Source organism: Mustela nigripes, chromosome 14 (genome assembly GCF_022355385.1).
Source record: "Mustela nigripes isolate SB6536 chromosome 14, MUSNIG.SB6536, whole genome shotgun sequence".
Classification (NCBI taxonomy): Eukaryota; Metazoa; Chordata; class Mammalia; order Carnivora; family Mustelidae; genus Mustela; species Mustela nigripes.
Genome location: NC_081570.1, coordinates 42543296 through 42570585, shown reverse-complemented (window position 1 = coordinate 42570585; position 27290 = coordinate 42543296). Strand labels below are relative to the sequence as shown.

Genomic DNA, 27290 nt, shown 5'->3' with positions numbered 1-27290 from the left:
CTGGACAATGAATCAAAAGAGCCTGTCCTGAGCCTACCACTTATCAAATGACCTTACATTCCCCAACTATCCATCTTCTGTACATAAACTGGAGACAGTAACTTCTGTCCATTCCAGAGATGAGGGGATCAAATCAGCTGAATATTTTACAAATGTGCAAGACGTGTATGAGCGCCAACTGGGTTGAGACTTAATAAACTATTAAGGGTTTCTGCCATCCCAGGTACCACTATAGAAGCCTTCACAGCACGAATCCAAGACCAGGAGGAAGGGTGGGGTAAGTTTTAAGTAGGAATGCTGAACAAGGAGACAGACCATAGAAGAGATTCCTTTAAAGAACTGCACGTACTCAAGGTGTACTGCCGAAGGGTCCATTCACCCTGAACAGATGCATGAAATATGACATTTCAGCCCTGCAAGTTCCAATCAAGGTTTTGGTTTTAAAAACCTGGGTGTCTCAGCTGGTTAAGCAACTGCCTTTGGCTCAGGTCATGATCCTGGAGTTACAGGATCAAGTCCCGCATCAGAGTCCCTGATCGGCAGGGAGTCTGCTTCTCCCTCTGACCTCTCTCCTCTCATGCTCGCTCTCTCTCTCTCTCAAATAAATACAATCTTTAAAAAAATAATAAAAGCTCATACTACTTCGATAAGCAATAGAGCAACAGCAGCACAGACACCACAGAGCAGCAAGGGAACACAAACTGAGCCTCAACTACTTGCCAGGTGCTTTCCCTGCATCACTAGAGCTAGCCCTCATTACATTCCCATGCTATAGGAACTGTCCTCAATCACAAGGAGCAACACACCCCAGAGAGGCGGAATAACTTGCCTTTGGTCGTATAGGGAGGACATGGTAGAACCAGGATACCAGTTTTTGGAGGGATGGGTCACTATTTATGACAAATATTACACACTTAAGATCCTCTTCTGTCAGAAACTCTTTTAGACGACGCCGTCCGCCTCAGCCAGAGAATCGGAGGCATCTGACTCACCCACCCTGCAAATGGCCCCACAAATAGCATAGGTTTTAAACTTACCTTTGGACTTGCCTGTCGCCTTGTCAACCATTTCCTGAGTCTGCACAGGTGGACAAACCCCACAGTGTCGTTCTGCAGCTGAGAGCATAAGGTAGGCACTAGTAGGAGCTAAGAGTAGGAGTGCAAGAAGCGCAGCATCCTGGCAGCTATACAGGCGGCGGGGCGGGGCCCCGGCTAGTGCTTCCGGGTGACGAACGCGCGCATGCGCAACCAACATCTGGTTCAGGTTTCTTGATCAGGTTTTCTTGATCGTGCTTCACAGATGAGAACAACGTGATGTTCACGTGCACTGGCAGCTATCAGATGTTCCGCTCGGATTAAACCATGGAATACAGGGAACCTGGTACCTGTTGGGTAGTCACTAAATGACAACTGAGTGAAGGACAGGTGGAGGCAACTTAGAAGACGTGCAGGTGGGTTTATGTGAACTGTAAGGGGAACTGAGGTAATGCACTGCAAGTGCTTTGTGACTGGCTCATATGAGAATTCAAATCCCGATGTCCAGTAAGCCCCTGGGCGATCCACCATAAACTCAGCTAAAATTAAACACAAACAAAAACCATTCCTTTTCAAAACCCAAGATAGAACAGAACCAAACACCCTTCCTTTCATGTTATAGCAGTGTTCAACAACAGACTGTTAACAAAAATTCTGTGTTCTCTCAAAACCAGAGATTTCAAGTCCGAAATGTAAAGTAGTCATGTGTACATTAGGCCATAGATGGCAGGAAAGATTCAGCTGATTAAATGCACACCAATTATAAATCTTCATTTGGCTGGATAGTCAAATAGTACTCCCCAAATCCATAGGAATACCTTTTACGACTGCAGGACTATCAGAATCAAGCACCAGCACTTTCCAGAAAAATGAAGAGGATTTTTACAAAGGATGTCCCAGGAGAGAGAGAAGTTCATAGGGAGGATGAAACAGCACTTCCCACCTCACCCAAAAAGCCAGGAGCCAGTGGGAACTTAGTGTTACCTGAACTTACCGAACTTAATGTTAGAAAGTTCTTTGTGGGGATTAGGAAAGTAGGCTGAACAGCAACAGCAACTAAAAGAAACCATTGCCAAGCAGCAATTAATTTTTATTTCTGTTTCAACAATAGATACACCTAAGTTATCCTTCCAAATCCCACCGCCTGATCAAATGCCCTTAAAATTGAAATCTCCCATTCTCTTTAGTTATGATCTACCACTTGGCAATTACATGTTTAGCTTTAAAACTGCATTTTAAAGCTCAAGCCTTACAGCACTGGCTGCCTAGGCACCTCATGGTTAGTTTCCTTCATATAAAGAATAGCACCTTTAGGCCCCAATTTTTATGTCAATGAAGCGATGAAGGCTTTTCACCCATCCAGATGCTAAGTTTTGATGCATTTGCCATCTATGACATCAAATATGTCTTCTAAGGCCTTCTCTACACATTGGAGAAACTCCCGGGCATTGCGGCCTGGGTAGGAGGACACGTTGCAGCCTATCCAGTTGTCATGAACAGCATACCCAATGCCAAAGCCATCAGGGACCACAGGAGCAAAGCCACCGACGTTCACTGCTGGGCTGCTCAGGGTGCTCGTGGACAAGATGTTGTGGTTTATCTGCCCATATGCCGGGTCCAGGTAGAGCTCAGGCAGAGCAGTCCCCTTGGTTGCTGCCAGGTACCGCAGAGCAAATAAGTGTCGGTCAAAGCCCTGGCCTGTCAGAGACAAATATAGAAAACCAGAGTCTCAGAATCCCAGGATGGAAAGGGATCCTAGTAAAACCCCCAGCCTGTTGTCAGAGTCCCCTTCATAGCATCTTTAAGAGTAGAAGAAGGCTCTGTCTGCTTACATATGCACTGATCCAACTCACTAACCTCTGTAGCTGAGCCTAAAATGAAAGTATGATTTTTAAAAATTCTGAAACTGAATCAGTTTAGTCAGTCAAAAAAAAAAAAAAAATACAAGAGAGCTATGGATTCAAACACTAAAATAAAATCCAAAGTCTAAGTCTAGTGTAAAAGACAAGATTGAGTTGCTGGAACAAAATGGAAAGGGTTTTGAGGTTTCTAATCTCTTCTCATCTCAGCTTTACTGCTCACGTGTTGGATAATGTGGAGTCCATGGCCCGAGCTTCCTACCGACCAGAATGTCACAGAGATCTCTTTTCCTTCCAGGACTTTTGGCTGCAGGAAGACAGAATTATGTGACCTTCCAGGTCCTTTCCAGGTCTCAAATTTTACCACAGAGAGGCAAAGGAAGGATGACACTTGGATTTGGGAAGAGCTTTTGAAATGGCTTCTTTCTAGGAAGCCAACACAGGCCAAGTGAGGCAAAGTAAGAGGGGCTGCAGGCCTTGAAACCCTGACCTGTCAAAAGCAAGTCAGATGACCAACAAACAACAGAAAGAGAATCGTGTGTCACAGCTGAAAGGTGACTTTAAATGAGGATAAATTAAGATCCATTTCTCAGGGTGCCTGGGTGGCTCAGTGGGTTAAAGCCTCTGCCTTCGGCTCAGGTCATGATCCCAGGGTCCTGGGATCAAGCCCCGCATCGGGCTCTCTGCTCAGCAGGGAGCCTGCTTCCTCCTCTCTCTCTGCTTGTCTCTCTGCCTACTTGTGATCTCTGTCTGTCAAATAAATAAATAAAATCTTAAAAAAAAAAAAAAAAGATCCATTTCTCTATCCCTGTGTAGAAGTAAAGAACATTCTAATCCCAATGGCTAATCTGGCCATTCAGACTGCTAGGGCAGAGAATAATCACCATCTGGGGGTTGGCAGACGGACTGAACTGGTGAAGTGGTGGAAATCAGACACAGAGGAGGATCTTACTGAGGCCTACCCTAGAGCAGAGGGCAACGTGACCCAAGGGCAGTCTCCCCACCCCCAGCTCACCCATGGCGGCTTCTCTGGTCAGCTGGCCATGATACTTGGAGCACTCAGCCATCATCTGCTGAAGCTCGCCAACGCTGTGTTGGGAGGGCTCCCTGACAAAGGCCTCGGAACACCTCTTCGTGAAGATGGAGGCTGGCCTAATGGTCTCGGTGCGGCCGTGCTTGAAGGCTGCGGTGCTGCAGGACTCATAGGTGGCCACGGTCTGCCCATACTGCCGCAGGAAGGCCATCTGGAAGGCCAGCTGGGCTACCGAGTCAGGACTCAGCCTCTGCTTCTTTAAGAACTCCTTGCCCCCTCTCTGAAACTGGATGAAGTCAATGGTGAGGGTCTTCACAATGGCATCAAACCTCTCCTTCGCAGTGCTGATGCCAGTCTTGAGGGCATCACTCAGCTTGAAGGTAAGTTTCTGCACGGCCGCAGAGGAGTCAGTGCGGGCTGGCTGATTCTGTGGGCTGATGGCAGGGGCCTGAGTGCTGTCTTTAAACACTTCATTCAAAAACCTCAGCACTGCCACCCCGTCGCCCCAAGCATGCTCGAAGTGCAAGGCGGCAGTGCCATCCTTGGCTATAATGAGGTTAAAGGACTTATCATACCAGCGGTTGGTGCCGTCGCCGTGTAGCATGCTGTGAGACAAGTGGACAAGGCCCTCGATGGGGAAGTCATCCAGGCAGAGACAGAACACAGCAGAGTCCACTTTCCTCAGCGTCTCCTCATTGCCCTCACTCACCAGCTTCTGCCTGAGCTCTGCCCACACGTCTCGGTTCTCAGTAGTCAGATACGCCAGCGGAAACTCGGGGGCCGGGCTGTTGTCTGAGAGAATGTACTTCAGGTGAGCCTGGATTTCCGAGGCACTCACGATGTTTCCATCGTGATCCAGGACATCAAAAACATAGAAATGTCCTTTTCTTAGGACCAGGACATGCCTGGCCTTCTCATCAGTGACAAGTTCATCCCGAGTGCGTCTGGGTAAACGAGTTGAATTGAAAAGCCGAAAATACTGGGACATATCCAGGGGATATGCATTAACCAGGTAGGCCCCATACCAGGACAGGGAGGAAGGCACAAAGCGTATGAGTCTCTTGAAGGTATCAGTGTCACTTTTGGCAGGGTTCAAATGGAAAACCTCTGGCTCCAAAAGACCAGCCCGCAGAGTCTTCAGAAACCGGACAGCAGAAATAGTCATGTTTGTGGCCCTGGTGAGCTGGTCATTATACTCAGACTTTGGGTCAGGGTTGAATGCCACGAATGGATTGAAGTTCAAGACGATAGAGTCTCGAGCAGTTAGGTACATATCAAACCAGGGGTCTAAAAGATAAAAAAAAAATGTAAAAAGAGAACATCATAAGAAGTTAACACAGTCCCTAAAAATAAAATTTGAGAAAAGAAAAATAATCAAGCAGACACAGAAAAACCTCAATCTCAGAGGGTGAAACTTCCTAATTATTTTTTTGATCTGCAGTAATTCATGACATATAAACGGGTCCATGCAGCATGTGGTCTTTTGCATGTGGCTTCTACCACTTACTATGTCTTTGATGTTCAGACACGTGGGAGCACATATCAGTTCTTCGCTTTTTTGCATTGCTGAATAACACCCCATTACATGGATACACCATATTCTTTTTATCCATTCATCTGTTGGTAGACTTTGGGTTGTTTCCACTTCTTGGTTATTATGAATAATGCTGGTTTGTATGAGTTTTTGTGTGGATGGATGTTCTCAATTCTCTTGGGGAAACAAGTGGAATTGCTCAAACACAGGGTAAGTCTAAGTTTAACCTTTTGAGAAACTGCCTGGTTGTTTTCCAAAGTGGCTGTACCATTTAGCACCAGCAGTGCACAAGGGTTCCAATTTCGCCACGTCCTCGGCAACATTTATTAGTGCTACTGTCTGTCCTTTTGATTGGAGCCATTCCCGTGGGTGTATCATTGTGGTTTGGCTTTGCATTTCCCTAGGCTTATCGCTTTTTCTTCCTCATTCTGTTTCCCTTCTTGACTCTTAAAAAAGTAAAGTAATACCTCACTTGCATTAATCTCGAACAGAATAGTTGTTCATTCCCACCCCATTTCCTTAGGTTTCTCTTGTTTCATCTCCTCTTGGGGCCAACATTCACATATGTGGGGGAGAGTATTCACCATCATTCTGTATATTCTGTACATTTGTGCCCTCACTCTTAAGAAATGTCCGAAAAGCAATTAGAAATAACAGTCAGTTCATGTGGATCATCTAAACTAGCCTTCTGCATTCCTGTGGACTCTTTACCTGTAAAAACTCCAGAAGCAACGTTTTATCAGAAAATGTGTCTTCGGGGAAAGTTCCTTTGAGATTAGCAAGCATGGATAAAGTCTACAAATAAAAACCATCTCCCACTGGAGGAAATAATTTTCACATGTAAAACACCGGGGACAGGATTAATGGACACACATTTATCTGTTATTCATTTGTTGGTCTACTCATTCCGTTTCATTGCTTGAGAACATGCTGTGCCAGGCCCTGCCCAGCCTAGGGGACAGAGAGAAGAGGACCAGGACTCTGATTTGGATGAAATCTGGGGAAGGACATCAACAGAATTAAAACATGATGTAACACAATGAAATGGTAAAAGAAAAGGTATTGGGGTAAGATCCATTTGATGAAAGAAGACATGAATTTATGTCTCTGATCCCTCCAGTAAAAGAATTTTAAAGAGCTATAAGGCAAAGAGAATGAAAGAGGAGAATACTGGCCGTCGGAAAGCATTGAGACAACTGGTAATGACTAAGGCAGACTTGAGAACGCCAAGCCTGAGCCAGTGGCCGAGAATGTCAGGAGATAACATGATGTACACAGAAGAACCCCAGGGGGCTCAGGAATTGGTTGAAAGGCTATTTAATTAGACCCCCCACTCCCACTCCCCAGATTCCCTTCCTGCACCAGTAGAAGACTTAAGTTTTCATCTCTGGAGAAAGTACAACTGGGGGACAGAAGTCACAGCTGAGATCGCAAGCCCTCTTCCCTTACCCTAGTCCTTCAACAGTAGCAACCGGCAGTTAAATGGAAAAGCCTTTCCTGGGAGTCTGATCCAGAAACATTAACATTAGGGGCCCTCCAAAGAAATGGTGTAGCCAGGTCCCATTACAGTGAAGCTGGGGCAGCCTGGCTCCACCCTCATCCATAGAGCTTCCAAAAGCTTTTTAATATCTCACTCAAATCCAAGGCATCAGAGAAGGAATGCGAAGGATCTGAAGAAAGAAAAGAGGACAAAACAAACAGGAAAGAAAAATGCACCTTGGAGACAGACTATGAAGGAATATAAGAGCATAAAAAAACTTCCCCTGGGCGCCTGGGTGGCTCAGTGGGTTAACGCCTCTGCCTTCGAGCTCAGATCATGATCCCAGGGTCCGAGGATCAAGCCCAGCATCAGGCTCTCTGCTCAGCAGGGAGCCTGTTTCCTCCCCTCTCTCTGCCTGCTTCTCTGCCTACTTGTTATCTCTGTCTGTCAAATAAATAAATAAAATCTTAAAAAAAATTTTTTTAAAAACCTTCCCCTATAACTTATTAAGCACATAGAAAACTAAACAAAAGAAAGCATAAAATAATTATTAACTTCAGGGGAAACAAGTTCATACAGGAACAGGAAAAACAATTTCAATAGGCTCCACGGCTCAGCTGACGATAGTGTTTATATGGTGCTAATAGTGTAAACACTAAGTATGGAGCAAACCAAAATGACAAGTGAGCCCCGTGATCATCACAGAACGAGACCTGTGCATGTATGCGTGTGCACATGGTAGGGAGAGGACAAACTGCCCGATTCTAGTCTTCCACAGTGAGACGTCAGAGATAACACCTCCAACTGAACAAGCGAAGACATGGTGGTTCAGGCATGGGATTTGGGGGCAGGTCAGAAGAGGGAGCAGCTGAAAGTGAGGAGTGGGAAACCAGGGGAGGGTCAGGAACTTGCTATTTTTCCAGACCAGCCTGGTAGAACTCTTTGATTCTTTAAACTATGGGCATGTATAACCTTATTAAAATAGGGGCGCCTGGGTGGCTCAGTCAGATGGGTGTCTGCCTTCAGTTCAGGTCATGATATCAGGGTCCGGGGATTGAGCCCTTCATTGGGGTCACTGCTCCATGGTGAGCCTTCTTCTCCCTCTCCGTTTGTCTGCTGCTCCCCCTGCTTGTGTGCTCTCTCCATCAAATAAATAAATAAAATATCTTTAAAAAAATAAACAAAATACACAGTAAATTAAAAGAAGTGCTGTGGGAACAGAGGTGGGACCAACCAGCTCTGAATGGAGAGAGAGGAGGACTAAAAGTTTTCCTGGAAAAATCATCCCACCTGGGTGGGGTTTTTATTCTTTTCTTTTTAAAACTGAGATGCAGCTTACATAAAATATGTTACAACTTTCAGGTATACAACCCAATGATTTGGCATCTTCATATATTGTACAATGATCAGCAAGATAGGTCTAGTTAACATCCGTCATCATAGAGTCACAAAATTGTCTTTTCCTGTGATGACAGTTTTTAAGACCTATACTCTTAGCAACTTTCAAATATACAACACAGTATCATCAACTACAGCCACAATGCTGTATATTCTACCCCATGACTTCCTTCTTTTCTAACTGGAAGTTTGTACCTTTTGACCTCTTTCACCCCATTTGTTCCCCATGCCCTCCAACCCTTGCCAGCATCTATGGCAACCACATACTTGGGTCTTAAAGAATTTGTTAGGCTAAAAAATGGTAGAGGGAACAACATGGACAAAGACACAGAAGAATAAAAGACTAAAGGGTTGAGGGAATGGTGAGCTGTCAAAGAGTTTTGTCAGGCATGAGAGTATCAGGGTAATACAAGAGATGAGGCTGGAAAGGGCAGTTATGCCAGACTGAGAAGGATCCAGGGCAACACATACGGGGCACAGGACTTAATCCTGCATCCTTTTCATGGAACCAGTGATTAGGCTCTGCCTGGGTCCTACCTGCAGAGAAGGCGAAACACTGCTCCTGAGGGCAAACTTCAGGTGAGATCTTAGTGGAGGAAGAGCTTCCTCGGCCTTGAAGTTTCAGATGAGGCCTTCTACTGGTGGGCTGGTCTCACCAAAAATATTCTGAGACCAAACCAGGAGAAAAGATGCCTTCCTGTCCACCGTGGAGGGCTCAGGGACTAGCATGCCCGCAGCCTGGTGCACCTACCAGAAATGTAGCTCGTGTGTCTATTCCGCTTGTCCTGAGCAACCAGCTGCTTGTGCAGCTCCTTCCCAATCCCGTTCTCAAAACTCTTGCAATGCTGTTCTGTTTTCCTGAAATGTTCATGAAAGACAGAATAAATCCATGGCAGGGAATACATGATTTCTAGACTCATGGCCAAGAACTCTTACACTAAGACTTGGGTCCCGGGCAGCATACGCCTAGAACCTAGGAGTAAAATCAGAAAGGCCCTCTGATCAGAAGAACAGCAGTCAATCCAAACAGATAAATTTAAGATACCTTCTTAAAATGACTGATTGGGATGATCAATCAACATCTCATAAAACAATGTGTAATCTAGAAGGCAGCTTGGCATGAGGAAAAGGAGATGGGCCTTAGAATCCAGAAGAGCTGAGTCTTAATTTTAGCATTGTCACCATCAAACTATGTGACCCTGAACATGTTACTCCATCTCTGAGTCGTGGTTTCTTTATGTGTAAAACAGGGATAATATACCACCTTATAAGGATAAAAAATACTTTTTTTTTTTTAAGATTTTATTTATTTATTTGACAGAGAACACAAGTAGGCAGAGAGGCAGGCAGAGAGAGAGAGAGAGAAGCAGGCTCTGCACTGAGCAGAGAGCCCGATGCGGGGCTCAATCCCAGGGTCCTGGGATCATGACCTGGGCCGAAGGCAGAGGATTTAACCCGCTGAGCCACCCAGGCGCCCCTAAAAAATACTTTTAAAGCTAAGGACTCAGGATAGTTTGAAACATAATACTTAGTAACTGGTAGCTATTAAATCATTACCATGTCAAGAGAAGCTTCAAGTGACTAAAATAGAATATTTAAAAGCAAAGGACTAGAGGACTAGATCATGAACAATCCATCTATATTTTCCAACATTGCCCAGGGAAGGATGTGATCCCAATAACTATGCCACTTATTTGTATAAAACCTTCCAATATGGAACACGTGAACTATACCGGGATATAAAAGCTTAACACAACCCACTTTTGACAATATCCAATACTACTGTCCAATTCTAAGCTGAATTAGTTTCCTAGGACTTCCATAACACCAACAAACTGCACGGCTTAAGACAACAGAAATTTATTCTTTCATAGTTCTTGGAAGTACAAAGCCAAGGTATTGACAGGACCATATTCTCCCTCAAGACCCTAGAGGAGACCCTGTTCTCTTTGTTTCTGGTGTTACCAGCTGTCCTTGGCATTCCTTAGTTTACTGATACAGTCCAATCTGCCTCCGCCATCAATTGCCATGTCTGTGTCTCTTCTCTTCTCATAAGGACACTAGTTATACCAGATTAAGACCCATCCTATTCCAGTATGACCTTACCTTAAATAATTACATGTGCAGTGATCCTATTTCCAAATAAAGTCATATACACGGTTCCAAGAAGGGAATGAATCTGCAGGGCATACTATCCGATGCAGTGTACATGCTCACCAAGCAAACTTCTGGCCTGCCATATGCTCTCCTCAATGAACTCCCTACCAAGAGCACATGTCCTCTGCTGATGACCAGGGCCAGCCTGCCTCCAGGTCCACCTGACAAGATACAGTACAAAGTTGGCATTCTGGCTTAGAAACCATTGCCTGTTGTGTCTGGTCAAAGAGAATCTCACTCCAGGGTCTGCTCAGTCATTCCAGAGCAAAAACCCATTTCTTGAACTTGAAAAGGTCAGGACTAGGTCCCAGAGCCTGGAGACCCGACTAAATCACAGACACTCCCTGAAGCTTGGCCCACTAGCACTTGCCAGTCTCTCTTGAACCACCCAACCACAGTCATCTGGGGGTCTCAGCATTACCTGAACTGGTCATCATCTAAGAGAGGCTTCTGCGCACAGAGGTATCTCTTCATGGTGTCTTCAAGCTTGGGAATAGGCAGCCTGGGAAGAAAATAAGTTAAGTGTAAGGGTGACAATATGTGGAAGAAGTCAGTTAGCTTCATAAACCAAACTAATAAATAATTACTGGATAATTAATTTCCTTCCCCCAAAAACCAAAAATGGGAAGCCACAGGCCAATCAAAATAGGATTTACTAATGCAAATATCAATGGTAACTTTTTTTAAGTAAAATAAGAACTTTTTAATGTCTTCATGATGGATTTTACAAGCAAAATATTCAAATAGATTCAAAATGGGGAAGTAGAAGCTGCCCAAAGCATTCTTGTTTCCTGCTCACAAGTATGATACCTCTGCTAAGCCTGTCCTGGCACTGATTTTAATTCTACTTGAAGTATGAATAACTGCGTTCTTCTCCCCCAAGATGAAAAAAGAAAGTTCTCTTTTTAAATTTTCTTAGGCATTTTATGACAGAGAATCATACAGAAATGAAACACAGGTCTGTCCAAGGACCAGCCAAATATGGGACCGACCATCAAGCAAAACCCACTCACCAAGAGTCCTACTCGATTTTCCCGTTTGCTTCCTTACTCATCATTCTCTACCACCGCATTCCCAACCACAGCGATGGTGACGAGTCACTGGTCCACAGCAAGATGAAAACACATGGACAGCCTAGTGAGGTGTACTTGCTTTTTCATGTCAGTGATTTTACTGAACAATAAATCCTGTTGTACCAAAACATACTCATAGTTGCCAAGCTACACTCCCAACTTAAAATTAAGACTGATATAGTCAAAATATCTAAATATGGCAGCCATTTTGGGAAACTGGAAAGTTATCCAAAAAATACACTTTAAAACCTCACTATAAGATATACTGTGATTCTTCAGTTTATTTTTCAATGCATGTTTATCAAAAACAGGATGTCAAAAATAATCTGCATTATTTACAGCCAATATGGACTTGGGCTGCACTGAGTAACCACTCACAACATTTTAACATGGTTGAGTACTGCTCTTATATTCATGGACTTACACAGCAAATCCCAAATACTACCTCAGCTACCTCGTAATTATGAAGTTACCTACTTACCTTTCTCAACACTTTTACACAATAGAGACAGTCATGAAAGTGGGAAAAGCACGTTTTCAGGATGATTATTTATTTTGGGGTTATTAATACAACAGAAACTGAATTTTCTCAGTGGAACTAAATTAAGGAAGTATGGATAAAGGAAGTATAAACTTTTTTCATGGATACCAGTTTTTTGTAAGTCACATGTTTTCTATATAAAAATTTTTTTAAAAGATTTTATTTATTGGGGCACCCAGGTGGCTCAGTCAGTTAAGAGTCTGCCTTCAGCTCAGGTTATGATCCCAGGGTCCTGGGATGGAGCCCCGCATTGGGCTCCCTGCTCCCTGCTCAGTGGGAAGCCTGCTTCTCCCTTTTCCATTCCCTCTGCTTGTGCTCTCTCTCTCTCTTTCAAATAAATAAATAAAATCTTTTTTTAAAAAGAGGACTTTATTTCTTTGAGAGAGAGTGAATGAGAGGGAGAAAGAGAGAGAATCTGAAGCAGACTCCCTACTGAGCACCGAGCCCCAAGGCAGGACTCGATCCCATAATCTCAAGATCATGACCTGAGCCAAAACCAAGAATTGGACACATAACCAACTGAGCCACTCAGACATCCCTCTATATAAATCTTTTTTAAAAAGATAAAGAATATGCCAAAATTTAGCAGGTTTTCATTTTTGCCTTGTATAAAATGATTTCAGTGTAAATGCCAAATAGCAATACCGAACACATCACTGGATTACCTAGTTCTTTGGCAGATGATGGCCATGGTTATAAGTTACCGGTTCACGGTGGTCCTTTATTTTAAGAAATAACAATATTCTCCCCCATAATTTTAGTGATTTATCAAACGCAAAAAGTGTGAGAACTACTGGCACAGTAGAGAGAGACTGAGATGGAGACTCAGGCTTAACTCACAACTCTACCACATCATTTCTAATTAGAGGGTTATAGGTGGCAAATTTCTTGATGTCCTAGGCAGGAGATGGAGAGAACTGCCTCACAGAGACATCTGAAATCCTACCTATCAGTTCCAGCTCCATCTAGCACAAGTTCATCACCAACATGTCTAGCATATGGAAAGGTGAAGTTCACAGCCTTTGGAATCCCATAGATCTGCGTTTGCACCCGGGACTGTCACTTACTATTCATGTGATCTCAGGCAAATTTCTTACCACTTTTCTACCTTCTTTCTCCATTTGTGAAATATTAGCTCACTGTGCTACTAGGGGATCAAACTGAAGTAATATCCAGAACTTGGCGATGTGTTATTTATTTCCTTCCGTCAGCTCAGCGACTTCCAGTTTGGCCCTGACTAGCTATTATTCTTCCCTAGCCATTCCCCCTAGATCTTTTATGTATTTTTTAAGTTTCTTTTTAAAGATTTTATTTATTTATTAGAGAGAGAGAGAGAATGAGCAGTGGGGAGGGGCAGAGGGAGAGAGAGAACGGGGGTGGGGGGAGGAAGCAGGCTCCCCGCTGAGCAGGAAGCCCAATGTGGGGCTCAATCCCAGGACCCCAAGATCATGACCTGAGCCTTTCTCTTCCTCATAAGAACTTGTTGCTTTCACCCTACAGGTGGGAACCCTATTTGGGTATTTACTTGAATTTGTGCTCCCCAATTGGCGATTCTTTGATCCCAAATAAATGTTCATTTGCTTCCCGTTGTAGCTCTTTCTTTTCAGGATGACGCTTAACCATCAGGAAATGCTGCTTCCCATTTATCACATTTTATCTTTACCTGTTTATCTGTCAAATCTTCCCCACAGTGTGGTGTGCTCCTCACCATGACCAATTTGGTCTCTAAATCCACACCAATAGGGGCACCTGAGTGGCTCAGTGGGTTAAGCCTCTGCCTTCAGCTCAGGTCATGGGCTCATGGTCTCAGGGTCCTGGGATCCAGCCCCGCATCAGGCTCTCTGCTCAGCAGGGAGCCTGCTTCTCCTTCTCTCTCTGCCTGCCTCTCTGCCTACTTGTGATCTCTGTCTGTCAAATAAATAAATAAAACTTTAAAAAATAAATAAATAAAAATAAATCCACACCAATAAATGTTTCTCAAATTAATAATGTGAATGAGTGGGTCAGGCTGGCCCACCCTGTGTCCCCCCCAGGACTTTCAGTTTTATATTCTGAGGTTAACTCTTCAGTTTATATAAATATGGCCCTTTAAAATAACACCTAACTGAACTATACACCTAAAAACAGTTGAAATGCTAAATTTTATATGATGCATATTTGAGCACACTAAAAAGGAGCAAAGAAAAAATCGTTAACACTTAAAAAGTAAATAAATGACCATGCAAGGGTACATAGATGAAAGTGGCCAAAGGGAAACAGGGATGGGATGCCTGGGTGGCTCACTTGGTTAAGCATCTGCCTTAGGCTCAGGTCATGATCCCAGGGTCCTGGATCGAGTTCTGCATCAGGCCCCCTGCTCACCGGAGAGCCTGTTTCTCCCTCTGCCACTTCCCCCAGCTCTTGCTCTTTTCCTCACTCTCAAATAAAATCTTAAAAAAAAAAAAAAAAAAAGGCAGCAGTGATAGGACCGGAACAGGAAGAGGGAGGGAAGGAGATCCAGTTGAACTACCACAAAGAGACTAGCCCTTCCCAGGAAAACTAATTAGAAGAGTTCCCTATTTTTGGCATCTTTCCTCACTCTGTGCTCACAATAGCCCTATGAAATGTGTGTTTCATTTCCATGCTGGTAAGAACTGTAGCTGAAAGAAGTTACTTGCCTGAAATTGCTAAGTATCACATCTAGACTCTGAAAACAAGTTCTACCAGACGTTAAAGCCAGGGTTTTTTCGCCAAGCAGAACATCAAAATGAATGTCAAAGATAATACATTTCATCTGTCCAGAACCGAGATAAAAGGAATCTCATCTTATCTAACCACCAGTTTACAGCTAAGGTAATGGAGGCCTGGTGATCCTTGTTCCAAGTTAAACACAGGTGATGAGTCAGTACTACTGTTCGTAGTAGCGCAATTCCTACAGCCTTTTGTTGTCGCAGATTGGAGGAAATGATCTTGCGTATTACTCTCAGCTTACTGATTCTAAAATGGAGAAAATCCCTCTGATCTTAAACCCGAGTGGAGCACAGGGCTGCCAGAAGGTCAAATGCTCCTGGGCTTGGCAAGTGAAGACAGGTTCTGTCATTCCTCACCTTTCCCCCACATACAGGCTCGCTCAGCTCACCCGTAGGCTGTTAAGGAGACTTTGCCCACAGGCATAAAGGCAACTTTTTTTCCTCCCCTCCTCCTGCTAAATTGAAGCAGTGGGGTTGGAGCTAGATAATCTCATTTTTGTCCACGTTAGATGTCTGCACGCCGTTATTTCCCAAGTGTCACCTCAGATGCTATTTCTGAGAGGGTGGGGGTGGGCAAAGATGACTGTGGGTTACACTGTTGCTGGATGTGGAGAAAACAGCAACCTAGTAGTTGGGGTGACCCCTATGATACAAAAGCCCTAGCCTCCAGTCCCTGGACTGGGAGATCCCTGGTGGCAGTTTGGTGAGAAAGGAAGTGAGAAGGGTCTTTGAGGCAATTTTGGGACTTGGCACCAGGAACTAACCGGTGAGAGAGCAGAGAAGTTAAAGTCTGGTTTTAGAGGGTAAATGAATTTCAGGAAATTTCTAACTTTGGAAAAGGAGCCCAGGTAGGCTCAGATTAAGGCTGGCAGTTCAAAGACTAGGAAAACTTAAAGTCGACTTAAAGAAAATACCAGGTGGGAAAAGAAAATACCGCATGAGGGAAAAAGAGAGGATGATTTATTTGGACTATTTTCCCAACAGAGGAAACTCCCGGGGAAGTGTTAGAAGGAGCAGGTAGCTCAGGTGAAGATGAACACAGAAAAATTGGGGGAGGGGGGTTTCTGGATCTAAGCTGAATTAGAGTTTGGGAGGGGCACTGAGGGTGGTGTCTAGAATTCTGTGAGGGGGTTGAAGCTGCAGAAGTTAATTGTGGGTTGGGGAGGATATATTAGGGAGAGAAACCTTGTCAGTAGTTGAGGAAGGTTTGGAAGGGGTGAAAGGCCCTCAGGTGAAGACAGGACTTGGAGTGCTGAGGCCGGAGGAGGGTAAGGTGAGTCCTTGAGGAGTGTGCTGGGTGACGCGTGGGCTGCTAAAAGAGCAGAGTATTGGAGGCATGGTGAGTAGGGCTGGGCAACAGGCCTGAAGAAGGTGGGAGTGCTGAGAAAAGTTGAGGGAGGGGAGCTACTGTGTATCAGGAATTGGCCTGTCTATATTCTGGGCAAAGAGGAGGGGCAATCATTAAAGTACTTCAGGGGACACCCTAGCTGGAGAGGTAAGGGTGGGTGGTGCTGGAGATACGCAGGGTGAGCACTTTTCAGGAAGAACTATGAGGGACTCCTCGGTATCTGGATGGGAGTTGGGTCACTGGAGAGAATCTGAAAAGGGCTCCAGACGGAGAATCTGAGCGAGAAATGGGGCGTTCTGGAAGGGAATGCAAACGTTCTGAGGTTCCTGTGTCAGGAGATTCTCAAAGTGACAGGGTTTCCAGATTCCGAGTTGTAACAGCGTCCCAGGTTAAGTGTTTGGCGGGGTGGGAGCGGGTTCAGCACGAGTCGTGAGTGACTGGTGTGAAGGCTGGGGCCGATCCCAGCGGGCGGCGGGGACCGGGAGTCCGGGCTCACCTGGGCAGGCTGTCCTGGAAGTGCATAGTGGGCACGATGCTGCGCTGCAGGTACTCGCGGGACCCCGAGCCTGAGCTAAGGGGCCGACACAGGGATCCCGGGCCAACTGCAGGGCCCCGAGGCCAGGCGCGCAGCAGCAGCAGGCGGGCCACCATCGTCCCGGGAGGCTGAGGCGGCGAGAAGGCGGGGGGATGGGACTTGGCGGGGACAGAGACGAGGCCGCCACCCACTTTGTCCGCAGGTCGCTGTGTCAGGAACTCCACTCCCGCTCGCGTCGGTCCCCCGAGCCACTTCCGGCCCCTGGCCCCGCCCACGGGTGGGCGCGCCCGCCGCCGGCCCCGCCCCGGGCGTCCCCGCAGCTCGCCGGGTTCAGCCCCGCTCCGGGCAGGGAGCGTCCCCACCTCTTCCTCCGCAGGTCTTCCTGCGGGTCATCCTTCAGCTCCCAGGACGGCGGGAAGCGGAGCTTCCAAGCCACTCCCTTCTGTTTCCGCGCAAGACAGAAATTGGAGCTGAAGGAAAAGAAAGGAAGGAGAAAGAAAAGAAGGAAAAAAGAATCTGACAAACCTAAATTTAATCTAGGGTCTGTCCCAAGGAGATTGTAGGCACGTTTTTTAAACCCCTGTTTCCTCGTCTAAGAAATAGAGGTTTGTGATTGATCATTCAACGTACTTTTCACCATCCTAGATATGAAATGAGGTAATTTGGTATGTGCAGTGCCTGGCATGTGAACGGTAGATGATGATGAGGGCTGTTGTTACTAGTGACCCCTGACGTTCGCCCTGTGGAAGATCCCTGACCTACCACCGTTCACAGCCCAGCTGCCCTGCGACTGCTATTGTGGAGGCCAAGAAAAACAAGGCGGTACCCACCTCGAGCCTAGCCGTGACATAAGTACAGCCATCTTGGCAAAGCGGAGGCTGGCACCTTGCACCCCCTCTCCACCTGTTCCCCTCCCCTGGGTAGTATGTGTGACATTCCTAGGCCATCCCTGGCTGCCCTGGGGGAAAAGCAAATCGTTAACTCGCAGAATCACAATCCTGCAAGACAGGAGTCTCCCTCTGTTTACCAATGTCCCAGAGATTTATAACAAAAAAGCTATCTTAACAATAGTACAATTTCCAGAGGCAAATAATTCAGTTCCTCAAGCCCTAGATAAAGTTAAATTTCTTCTAAACCTAAATCTCACAAGAACACTTGATAGGAGAAATGTGAAACTTTATCTCTAAACCTCCAAGATAGTGTCAGTGATCATTCCCAAGCATATGACCCACTGATATTATACATCTAAAGGGTCTCACAGGAAGATTTTTGTTATTGGTAATGAATAACCTTTTCCCCAGACAACAGCTAGCCCCTCAGGGTCCTGGAGACCTCTCATCCAAAATTGCTTAGAGACTTACATCATCCATAACTCCTACTCTGCCTTTAAAAACTCTGACTGTAATCCGGCTCGGGGTCCAAGTCCCTACTCCGCTGTGTCAGGTATACTTCGGCCCAAGCTTAAGCTTGTTAAATAAACCCTCGTGTGATTGCATCGGTGCTTGGCTCCTTGGTGGTCTCTCAGACGTGAAAACTTGGGCATAACAGCTATTAGAGGAAATGTGTGCAGGAGCCAGAAACCATGGAGTCACCTGCCCAGTCATCTGTTCTGTGCAGAACGCTCCTTTTGAGCAGGCTCTCTTCTGCTCGAACATGCTTTCTCAGCTTGAATACTTCCAAAGGCAGGAAGCTCTGCCGCTGGTTCTAGGGAGACATCTGGGCTCTGTGGACTACATGAAGCTACCTGTCACCACCAATCACCTCCGAGTTTCCTTCCAACTCTGACTCTAAGATTATAGGACTGGGGATGCCTGGGTGGCTCAGTCGGTTAAGCGTCTGCTTGGGGCTCAGGTCGTGATCCCTGGGTACTGGAATCAAGCCATGTATGGGGTTCCCTCCTCAGTGGGGAGCCTGCTTCTCCCTCTCACTCCACCCTTGCCCCCTGCTTGGGCTTGCTCTCTCTCGTGCTCTCTGTCGCGCTCTCTCTCTCTCTCTCAAATAAATAAATATCTTTAAAAAAAAAAAAAAGATTATAGGACTGGAACAGAGATCTGTTTTTCCTCACCCATCACAAAATAAATAACCCTATTACACTCCAATCCCTGCTCTCAGTGGCAGCTGAACTATTAGGTAGGCTCTGCTCCCATTCCACAGAAGAAGGAGGAGTATCAAAAGACATAAAACCAGGGTGCCGGGGTGGCTCAGTCAGTTGGATGGCTGCCTTTGGCTCAGGTCATGATCTCAGGGTCCTGGGATCAAGTCCTACATTGGGCTCCCGACTCAGTGGGGAGTCTGCTTCTCCTCCCTCTGACTGCTGCTCCCCCTGCTGTACTTTCTCTGTCAAATAAATAAATAAAATCTTAAAAAAAAAAAAAAAAGACATAAAACCACGTTGGCTGGCTTGAGGTACAGAATTCCATTGTGGGAACTTGGATTTTCTTACTTTTAGCTCTCGCAGTCATGGCCCTGTGTGTCTGAGGTAGCTGAGCACGTTTGGTCTGTCCCACAGCCGGCTCAGCAGTGGCAGAAGCTGGAGCACATCAGAAAGAGCACTGGACTGGAAGTCAAAAGACCTGAGCTTTTGTCTCAGCTCTGTCTTTAACTTAGTTAGGTGCCCCTGGTTGAACAGAAAGATCACCAACCACCTCTGACACTCACTTGGTGGTGACTACAAATCCTACAGAACTGAACATAAAACTTAAAAATACTGAATATCCAAGCCACCTTCCCTGAGGGGAGAACAGACAAAGCTGACCCAAACCTAAAACACTGGTACTATTTGCCTACAGTGTATAGAGCCAGAGAGAGAATATCAAATTTTTTCTTAGAAAGATCATTCCAGGGTGCCTGGGTGGCACAATGGGTTAAAGCCTCTGCCTTCAGCTCAGGTCATGACCTCAGGGTCCTGGGACTGACTCCCGCATCGGGCTCTCTGCTCAGCAGGGAGTCTGCTTCCCCCTCTCTCTCTGTCTGCCTCTCTGCCTATTTGTGATCTCTCTCTGTCAAATAAATAAATAAAATCTTAAAAAAAAAAAAAATCATTCCACCAGGCATGTCTGGGTGGCTCAGTCAGTTAAACTTTCGACTCTTGATCTCAGCTCAGGTCTTGATCTCAGGGGTGTGAGTTCAAGCCCTGTACTGGGCTCCACACTGGGCATCGAGTCTACTTAAAAAAAAAAAAAATAATAATAATAATAATAAGCATTCCACCAAATCCAGACAGTTTTCAAAGCCTTGAAACCTGAAGCAATCATTAGGAGCTATGTAGAGCTAAGGGGATCAGTGGGCCCAGCAGAAGAGCAGAGGCTTCCTTCTAGAGACAGAGGGTCAAGGAAGGGTGCGCATCCAATATAACAGCTCAAAAGCCTTCCGTAGGTGCGTAGCTGACAGGAATAAATCTAACCGCTCACACCAGTGGCCAAGGCCTTCTAATTCTGGCCCTCACCTGCTTTTCCAGTTCCCACTGTAGGGTGGAAGGCAGGCCACCCCAAAACGGGCCACTCTGACATGAAAATTATTTTGAGCTGAAAGCAAAAAGACCTTGCAGGCTCAGGGATGCCTGGGTGGCTCAGTGGGTTAAGCGGCTGCCTTCTGCTTAGGTCATGTTCCCAGGGTCCTGGGACTGAGTCTCACATCAAGCTCCCCACTCAGCAGGGAGTCAGCTTCTCCCTCTTCTGCTGCCTGCTGCTTCATCTGCTTGTGCTCTCTCTCTCTCTCTCTCTGTGTCAAAAAAAATAAATAAATTTTTAAAAAATTTATCTGACAAACAGAGATCACAGGTAGGCAGAGAGGCAGGCAGAGAGAGAGGAAGGAAAGCAGGCTCACTGCTGAGCAGAGAGCCCGATGCGGGGCTCGATCCCAGGACCCCGGGATCATGACCCAAGCCGAAAGCAGACGCTTTAATCCACTGAGCCACTCAGGCGCCCCAATAAAAATTTCTTTAAAAGACCCTGCAGGCTCAAGAGAAACTTTCGCCCCTCCTATAACTATGCAGAAGAATCTAAATCAGTTTTTCCCAGGATAAGGGTTATTAGCAGAAAGATTTTATCTGAGTCATCCACCAGCATTACAGAACATACATCTAATTTACCAAACATCTACTCTTCTTCTTATTGGCCTGTGAATTGGCCTTTCCTCTGAAGTTCAAGACTCTTATCCTACTTCTCCTTAGTTCAGGATGCTTCTGATATGTACCTGATAGTTGTTTCACATTATGTGACATGAGGCAATTCAGGTATATACCTCATTTTGCCTGACTGTCCTTGGGGTATCCATGTCTGTGTGGATTCCTATTAGATCTGATTTTCCCCTGTTACTCTGTCTCATGTCAATTTGATTCTTAGTCCAACTAGAAAGACCCTTGAAAGGGAGAGGGATTCTTTCTCCTCAAGCCCATCATGTCACCCCAGGGATCTTATGCCCTAGTAACATCGAACCACTCTGCATTCCCAGCCTTGTCCTTACTCGATGCCTTTTGTTTAGCTGTGCCTCCGTCAAGGATGTTCTTTCCATGCATCTCTGCCTCATATACCCCAACATCCTCCAAATCCCACTTCCAAACCCACAACCTCTAGCAAGTCTTCCTCAGTCCTCATCTCTCCTCTTTCTCACAAGATCACACCCCTCCCTTCACTGCACATTCACCCTCCTTTATTGTCGTGTATGTAAACCCTAACTAGGTTATGACTAATCTCATATAGTGCATCTCCCCCCAAAACTTTGAGGTCCTCTAAGATAAGGCTCTTGCTTTTACTAATGCACCCAGGTGCCTAACACAAGGCCTGTCATGGATGGTTGCTTTCCTTCTTTTTCTTTGGGATGGCCTTGGTGCCCGGTTCACATTAAGGGTAACTATGAGCTGGAAGACTAGAAACATCAGCTTTGGCTATGTAAAGGTCAAGAAAGCTTCTCTGCTTTTCTCTGCTTAGAGAAAAATCCTAAAGAGTACACTGTTTGTATTGAAGTAATCCCAGAGTTCTTCTCTGCTTCAAATTAATATGAAACAGCAGAATATGGTGGTGAGAGAGAGAGAGAGAGTGAGTATGTGTGCATGTGGGGAGAGGGAGAGAGAGAATTTTTTTTTCTTTTAAGATTTTTTTATTTATTTGACAGGCAGAGATCACAAGCAGGCAGAGAGGCAGGCAGAGAGAGAGAGGAGGAAGCAAGCTCCCTGTTGAGCAGAGAGCCCGATGCGGGGCTCGATCCCAGGACCCTGGGATCATGACCTGAGCAGAGGCTTTAACCCACTGAGCCACCCAGGTGCCCCGAGAGAGAAAATCTTAAGCAGACTCTGCACTGACCACAGAGCCCAGCATGGGGACTGATCCAAGGATCCTGAGATCATGATCTGAGCCAAAATCAAGAGTCAGATGCTTAACGAACTGAGCCACACTGACGGCCTTTAAAGTAATATTCTCATTCAAAATCAAAGTTCTTAAGGACAATGAACTTTAAAGAAACATCAGAAGATTTCACATCTGGGTGAAAAGAGATCTAGGTATTTAAAGACATGGCAGGAGGGGTGCCTGGGGGGCTCAGTCAGTTAGGTGTCTGCTTTCAGCTCAGGTCATGATCCCAGGGTTCTGGGATTGAGTCCCGCACTGGGCACTGTGCTCAGTGGGGAACATACTTCTCCCTCTGCCTGCCGCTCCCCCTGCTTGTGCTCTCTCTCTATCTTTCTCTCTGACAAATAAACAAAATCTGAAAGAAAGGAAGGAAGGAAGAAGGAAAGAAAGAAAGAAATGACAGGAACTAGTACCTAGACTTGGCCTGTCAGCCCCATGTTCTTCGGCTCTACTGGCTCTTACCTAGACCAAATATTGCTTAAAATAGGGAAACTCACAAGCCAGGCTTCAAAATTGACTTAGTGCAGTTTGTTGTAACGAACCCCAAACCTTTAAAGAGAAATAATATGTGAAAAAGTATTTAAATATAAAAACTGAAGTATAAAAAATGTGTTCCCTGCCCCATTGTGATGGTTGGTTATATGCATCAACTTAAATGGGTTATGGGGTGCTCAGGTAGGTGGCAAAACATTACTTCAGGTGTGTCTAAAAGGGTGTTTCTGGAAGAGATTAGCATTTGAATCAACAGACTGAGTAAAGAAGATTGCCCTCACCAGTGCAGGGGGCATCCTTCAATCCACTGAGGGTCTGGATAGAACAAACAGGTGGAGGAAGGGTCTCTGCTTGAACTGGACATCCATCTTCTGCCTAAGAACATCAATATCCCTGGTTCTCGGGCCTTCAGGTTTGGACTGGAGCTACCTCACCAGCTTTCCTGGACTTCTAGCTTGCAGACAGACCTCTCAGCCTCCATCATCTCATGAGCCAATCCCCCATAATAGATCTCTTTCTGTTTATCTATATATATTCTATTGCTTCTGTTTCTCTAGAGAACCCTGACCAATACACTCATTAAAAGACCTTTTAAACTCATGTGTGGATACACTAGATATTTGATAAAACCAATGAATAAGGAATTCATGGTATGTGAAAAAAAAAATCTGCCCTTTCAACTTATAATTAAGCTAACATTCACTTTTTGAAGCATTGCCCAGACCCGCTGTGAAATATTGGGGTTTGGGAGCAAATGGTCAAGAAAGAATTCTTGGGTCATCTTCAGTGCAAAAAGGTGGTTTTATTAAAGCACGGGGACAGGACCTATAGGCAGAAAGAGGGGCACTGGCATTGTGAGGAGTGACTCATTACATACTTCTAAGTTGGGAGGGGCTTAGGGATAGTGCAAGTTTCTAAGGAATCTGGAAGCAAGATTTCCACGACCTTGAGGGGCTAGCCATTGTTAGAAAAAGGTCATTTACTATCTAGTAAAACCTTAGTCCTGAGACCCTTCAGATGCGTACCAATGGGGCATATGATTGCTAACATACATCTTGGGGGGGGGGGGGGAGATAAAGGAAGTTTCCAGAGGGATTTTTACAGGATCCTGGAGGTTGGGCTAATGTCAAGCTAAAGTTGCCTTTTGCCTCAGTAATGTGTTAACATGGAGGCAGCTGAGCTCTCTGAGACGGTCACTCTTCCTGTCTCTGGGATTTGTGAATGGGCAGTAAGGTATAAACAAGTTTAATTCTTTTTCTTTTGCCTTTCTTCTCCACATCAGAACTACCAGAGGAAAAGAACAGAGGGCCAGAGCATAAATGTCTCACAAGGTCCAGGTAATTTGGAAGGTGCACCTTTTGAGGGGTCCAGAGGACTGAGTTCAAGCATCTCAGACACGGGTTCTGGTCATCCGAGCTGGTAGGCCTCTAGGTCCCTGGTTACAAGGACGCACTGGAGAAGGGGCTGTGAAGGGGCCTGAGCGGGGCCAGGGTGAGGTAGAAACTGCACCCACAGCTGAGCACGCCTCCTAAGGGAGACTTCCCCTCTCTGGACCCCACGGCAATAGAGTCCTGACTTCTGGGGCACTCCTGCATGCATTCTTCTTCCAAAGTGCGGAAGGCGAGGCTTACCTCCAGCCGCTTCCCAATGTGTCCATTTTCCCCTGTAGACTTCTCTGGTAGGAGCAGGCCTCTCTGCCCATAGACACAGGTCAGCACTGGAGCGAAAGAGAGAAGGTACTCTCAAGACACAAAAATAATTGCCTTGTCCCACCTCCTAGGTGTGATGCAATTATTATTATAAAAGACCGTTTTCTGAGGAAAACCTTTGTCTTTACTGGGTCCTTAGGCCCCAGTTCTTTTGTGCCCCTTTGCCAATTTCAGTGGGCAAGAACCTTTATGGGAATGTGGTGTGTGTGTGTGCGTGCACGCATGTGCGTGTGCGTGTTCTGGCAAAAACCTCATAGAATTCAACCACACAGACACCTTGGTCAGCTTTTTTTTTTTTTTTTTTAAGATTATATGAGAAAAGAACAAATAATGACAAAAGGAGCTGATGTCAAGAATCTGGCATTTTTTAAAAATCACATACAACTTCCAGGTCTATGGGGAGATGAGTGCTTCCTAAGGGTGCCCAGAAGCAAAGGTGCCCATCAAAGATGGTGAGTATCTGCAGACAGGCCAATAAAATGATGGCCTTTAGAACAATCTTGGTTTGAAATAAAAGAAATGGCTGGTCAATATCCACATTCTAATTATTCACAGTTAACAGGGTTATCTGAGAAAGGTTAAAGGGACAGACCCCTGGATAGAGACAGCTATTAGGTTATATAGGTGGATGACTGACAGGTGGAGAGGGAGAGGACATAGACAGATAGCAATGCCACATAGAAGGTAAATGGTGGAGGCACTGGGTAGGCAGATAAAAGTATCAAATCCGACTGATCTGAAGACACCCCACTGAGCCAGAACAAGCTTGTGACTGTGACTAAATTCACACGATTAACATGTGCCTTCTGGAAGGGTCACCATATTGTCTGACACTTTCTTTTTGGCCCAGAGATCCCAAGGTCCTTTGATTCAATTTCAGAGTGCTACTTTAAGTCAGTTCGTTACCATATTTTTGAGGATCTGTTAGGTGGGGTGCAGCTGAGGCCTCTCTGTGATACACCTAATGTCAGGTTATCAGAATTTCCATCTACCTCACATGGCTTGAGCAATTTCGAACCGTGACCTTGTATGTTACAGGGTCCCTAATAATTTGAAATAGTGTAATAGGAGATAACAATAAAGCCTGATTTTATATATACAACTTTAAAGCAACTCACTGGAATTAAAAAAAAATATATATATATATATATCAGGATATAATTTCAAAGCTGGGGTAAATTGCAAATAGTGTTTACATTCCTGCCACACGGTGGCGCCACTTAAGCCAGTAAACAGAAACCCTTGCGGGTCCTTTCTGTATTGTCTAAACCAGGCTGGGATTTACAGTGTCTTCTAATAATGGTGGTGGCTTTTATGTAGTTTTTGTGCTTTAAAATCTCTTTAAATATCTTATAACGATGTCATCCAAACCTTCCATCAGGGGCAGTGCTACTGAGAGAGCTGAATATCGATAATAATAAAGGGAGCTGTGTATAACCCCATGATACCCTCTGCTGTTTGCTCATTAGCAGAGACCACACCATAAAATATTAGAGATAATACTGAGAATATACAAAGCAAAAGTATGCTACAGAGGCTGATGATTGATCATTTCCTACAATGCATTGCCCTAAGAAATACACTTCAGCGAAAATGAGCAGTGAGTGACAGGCACTTGGATTCATGCCCCGAGAGGAAAGCATTTGTTTAGGGCACATCCCCAGCCTTATTCTGAGAGATCCCTAGTGACCAGACTGTGGCTTAGCTGCTGGTTCGTTTAGCAGTTAGGCCCATGGACCAGGGAGAGACAATCTGGGTTCAAGTCCTGCTCCCACCACTTCCCAGCAGCACGATTTGGGGCAACTCATTAATTCCCCACATCTTACCAGAAAACTGGGCCCTAAACAGGGCCTGGCTCACAGAGTTGCTATGCGAGAGCTAAATGACACAATCTAGTAGGGGCCTATCACAGTGTCTGGGACAGAGTAAGTGTTCCTTAAGTATTAGCCACACTCCTCCTCAGTGAGCCATTGTCCCAGCTCAGGGACACGCCAAATCCCCCAGAGATGGAGAGTTCCCATCAGAGAGAATTCTTTCCTCTTCATCTCTCTTCATATCTGACACAAAACTAACCACACTCTTCTTGGAAAATCAGCGTGTTATTTAGTTCTTTGCCAATCTCATTTTGGAATCTGTGGGAAAACTTTGAGTTTTCCTGAAATTGTAGGAAAGGCTGTGATAGCCCCATGAATCAAGGCTGGCAAGATGTTGGCAGAGTCTTCAGGGACCTGTTCTTCCCCTTTCCCACCCCTCCTTCTCTGGCCTTCTCTGACCACCTTCTCACATCCCTGGATACATTCTTCCCGCCCCTCCACTGAGTCTCAGAGAGCTGCACTCCCTTAGAAACGTCCTTACTCCTTGGCTGGAGGCCTTCTTGCCATTTTTAGGGAACAGGCTATTTTAGAGATGAGTAAAGGGTGAGAAAGGAAAGAAGGGGATTACAGGAACATGTCCCTCCCTCGTCAGAGTAGCATTTAGGTAGGAAGATTTAACAGGGCCACGGGGCACCTGGGTGGCTCAGTCGGTTAAGCATCTGCCTTCAGCTCAGGTCATGGTCCCAGGGCTCCTTGCTCAGCAGGAAGCCTGCTTCTCCCTTTCCCTCTGCCTGCCTGTCTGCCACTCCCCCTGCTTGTGCTCTGTCTCTCACTATCTGTGTGTGTCAAATAAATAAATAAAATCTTTAAAAAAAATTTAACAGAGCCAATTTTGAGGGTGGGGAGTGGAGATTGCTTCTGATTGCGAGACTGAATGGGGACCCACTAACCCAACTGCAAAGGTCCAGGAGATGGAGAGCAAGAGAGATGCTTGGAGTCCAGCTCTGCCAGGGTTCAGAACATTTCTCTATTTTCCCCATAGACCTCAAAGGTTTTAGCTACTAAAGTGCATTTTTTAAAAAGTGTTTATTCACTTTTCCATTACACACGCACGCACACACACACACACACACACACACACACACACACCCCTGGAGATATAAACGAGAAGAATGTTGGGGTAAAAGAGATACAAGCCTTCCAGTGGTC

General features: G+C 45.5%; 1 protein-coding gene across 2 annotated transcripts; it reads right to left on the bottom strand.

Moving 5' to 3' along the window:
* Window positions 1-2103: 2103 nt before the first annotated feature.
* CPT2 (carnitine palmitoyltransferase 2) lies at window positions 2104-17001 on the bottom strand. 2 transcript variants are annotated; one of them, XM_059374778.1, is made up of 5 exons: window positions 16683-17001; window positions 10917-10997; window positions 9090-9196; window positions 3909-5213; window positions 2104-2732 (listed from the first exon to the last, which is right to left on the bottom strand). In XM_059374778.1, the coding sequence occupies exons 1-5, from the start codon at window positions 16835-16837 to the stop codon at window positions 2401-2403; spliced, it is 1980 nt and encodes a 659-aa protein (XP_059230761.1). In that variant the 5' UTR covers window positions 16838-17001; the 3' UTR covers window positions 2104-2400. The 2 variants fall into 2 exon arrangements, with proteins under 2 accessions (XP_059230761.1, XP_059230762.1); XM_059374779.1 differs by lacking the exon at window positions 9090-9196 and having other exon boundaries at window positions 16683-16772.
* Window positions 17002-27290: the final 10289 nt, after the last annotated feature.

Excerpts from the sequence above, each read along its gene's own strand:
- CPT2 (XM_059374778.1), bottom strand. The coding sequence starts at position 16,837 with ATGGTGGCCCGCCTGCTGCTGCTGCGCGCCTGGCCTCGGGGCCCTGCA. Across the intron at positions 9,197-10,916 it reads TTAGATGATGACCAGTTCAG|GAAAACAGAACAGCATTGCA; the intron begins GTAATGCTGAGA and ends TGAACATTTCAG. Across the intron at positions 2,733-3,908 it reads GACCAGAGAAGCCGCCATGG|GCCAGGGCTTTGACCGACAC; the intron begins GTGAGCTGGGGG and ends TGTCTCTGACAG.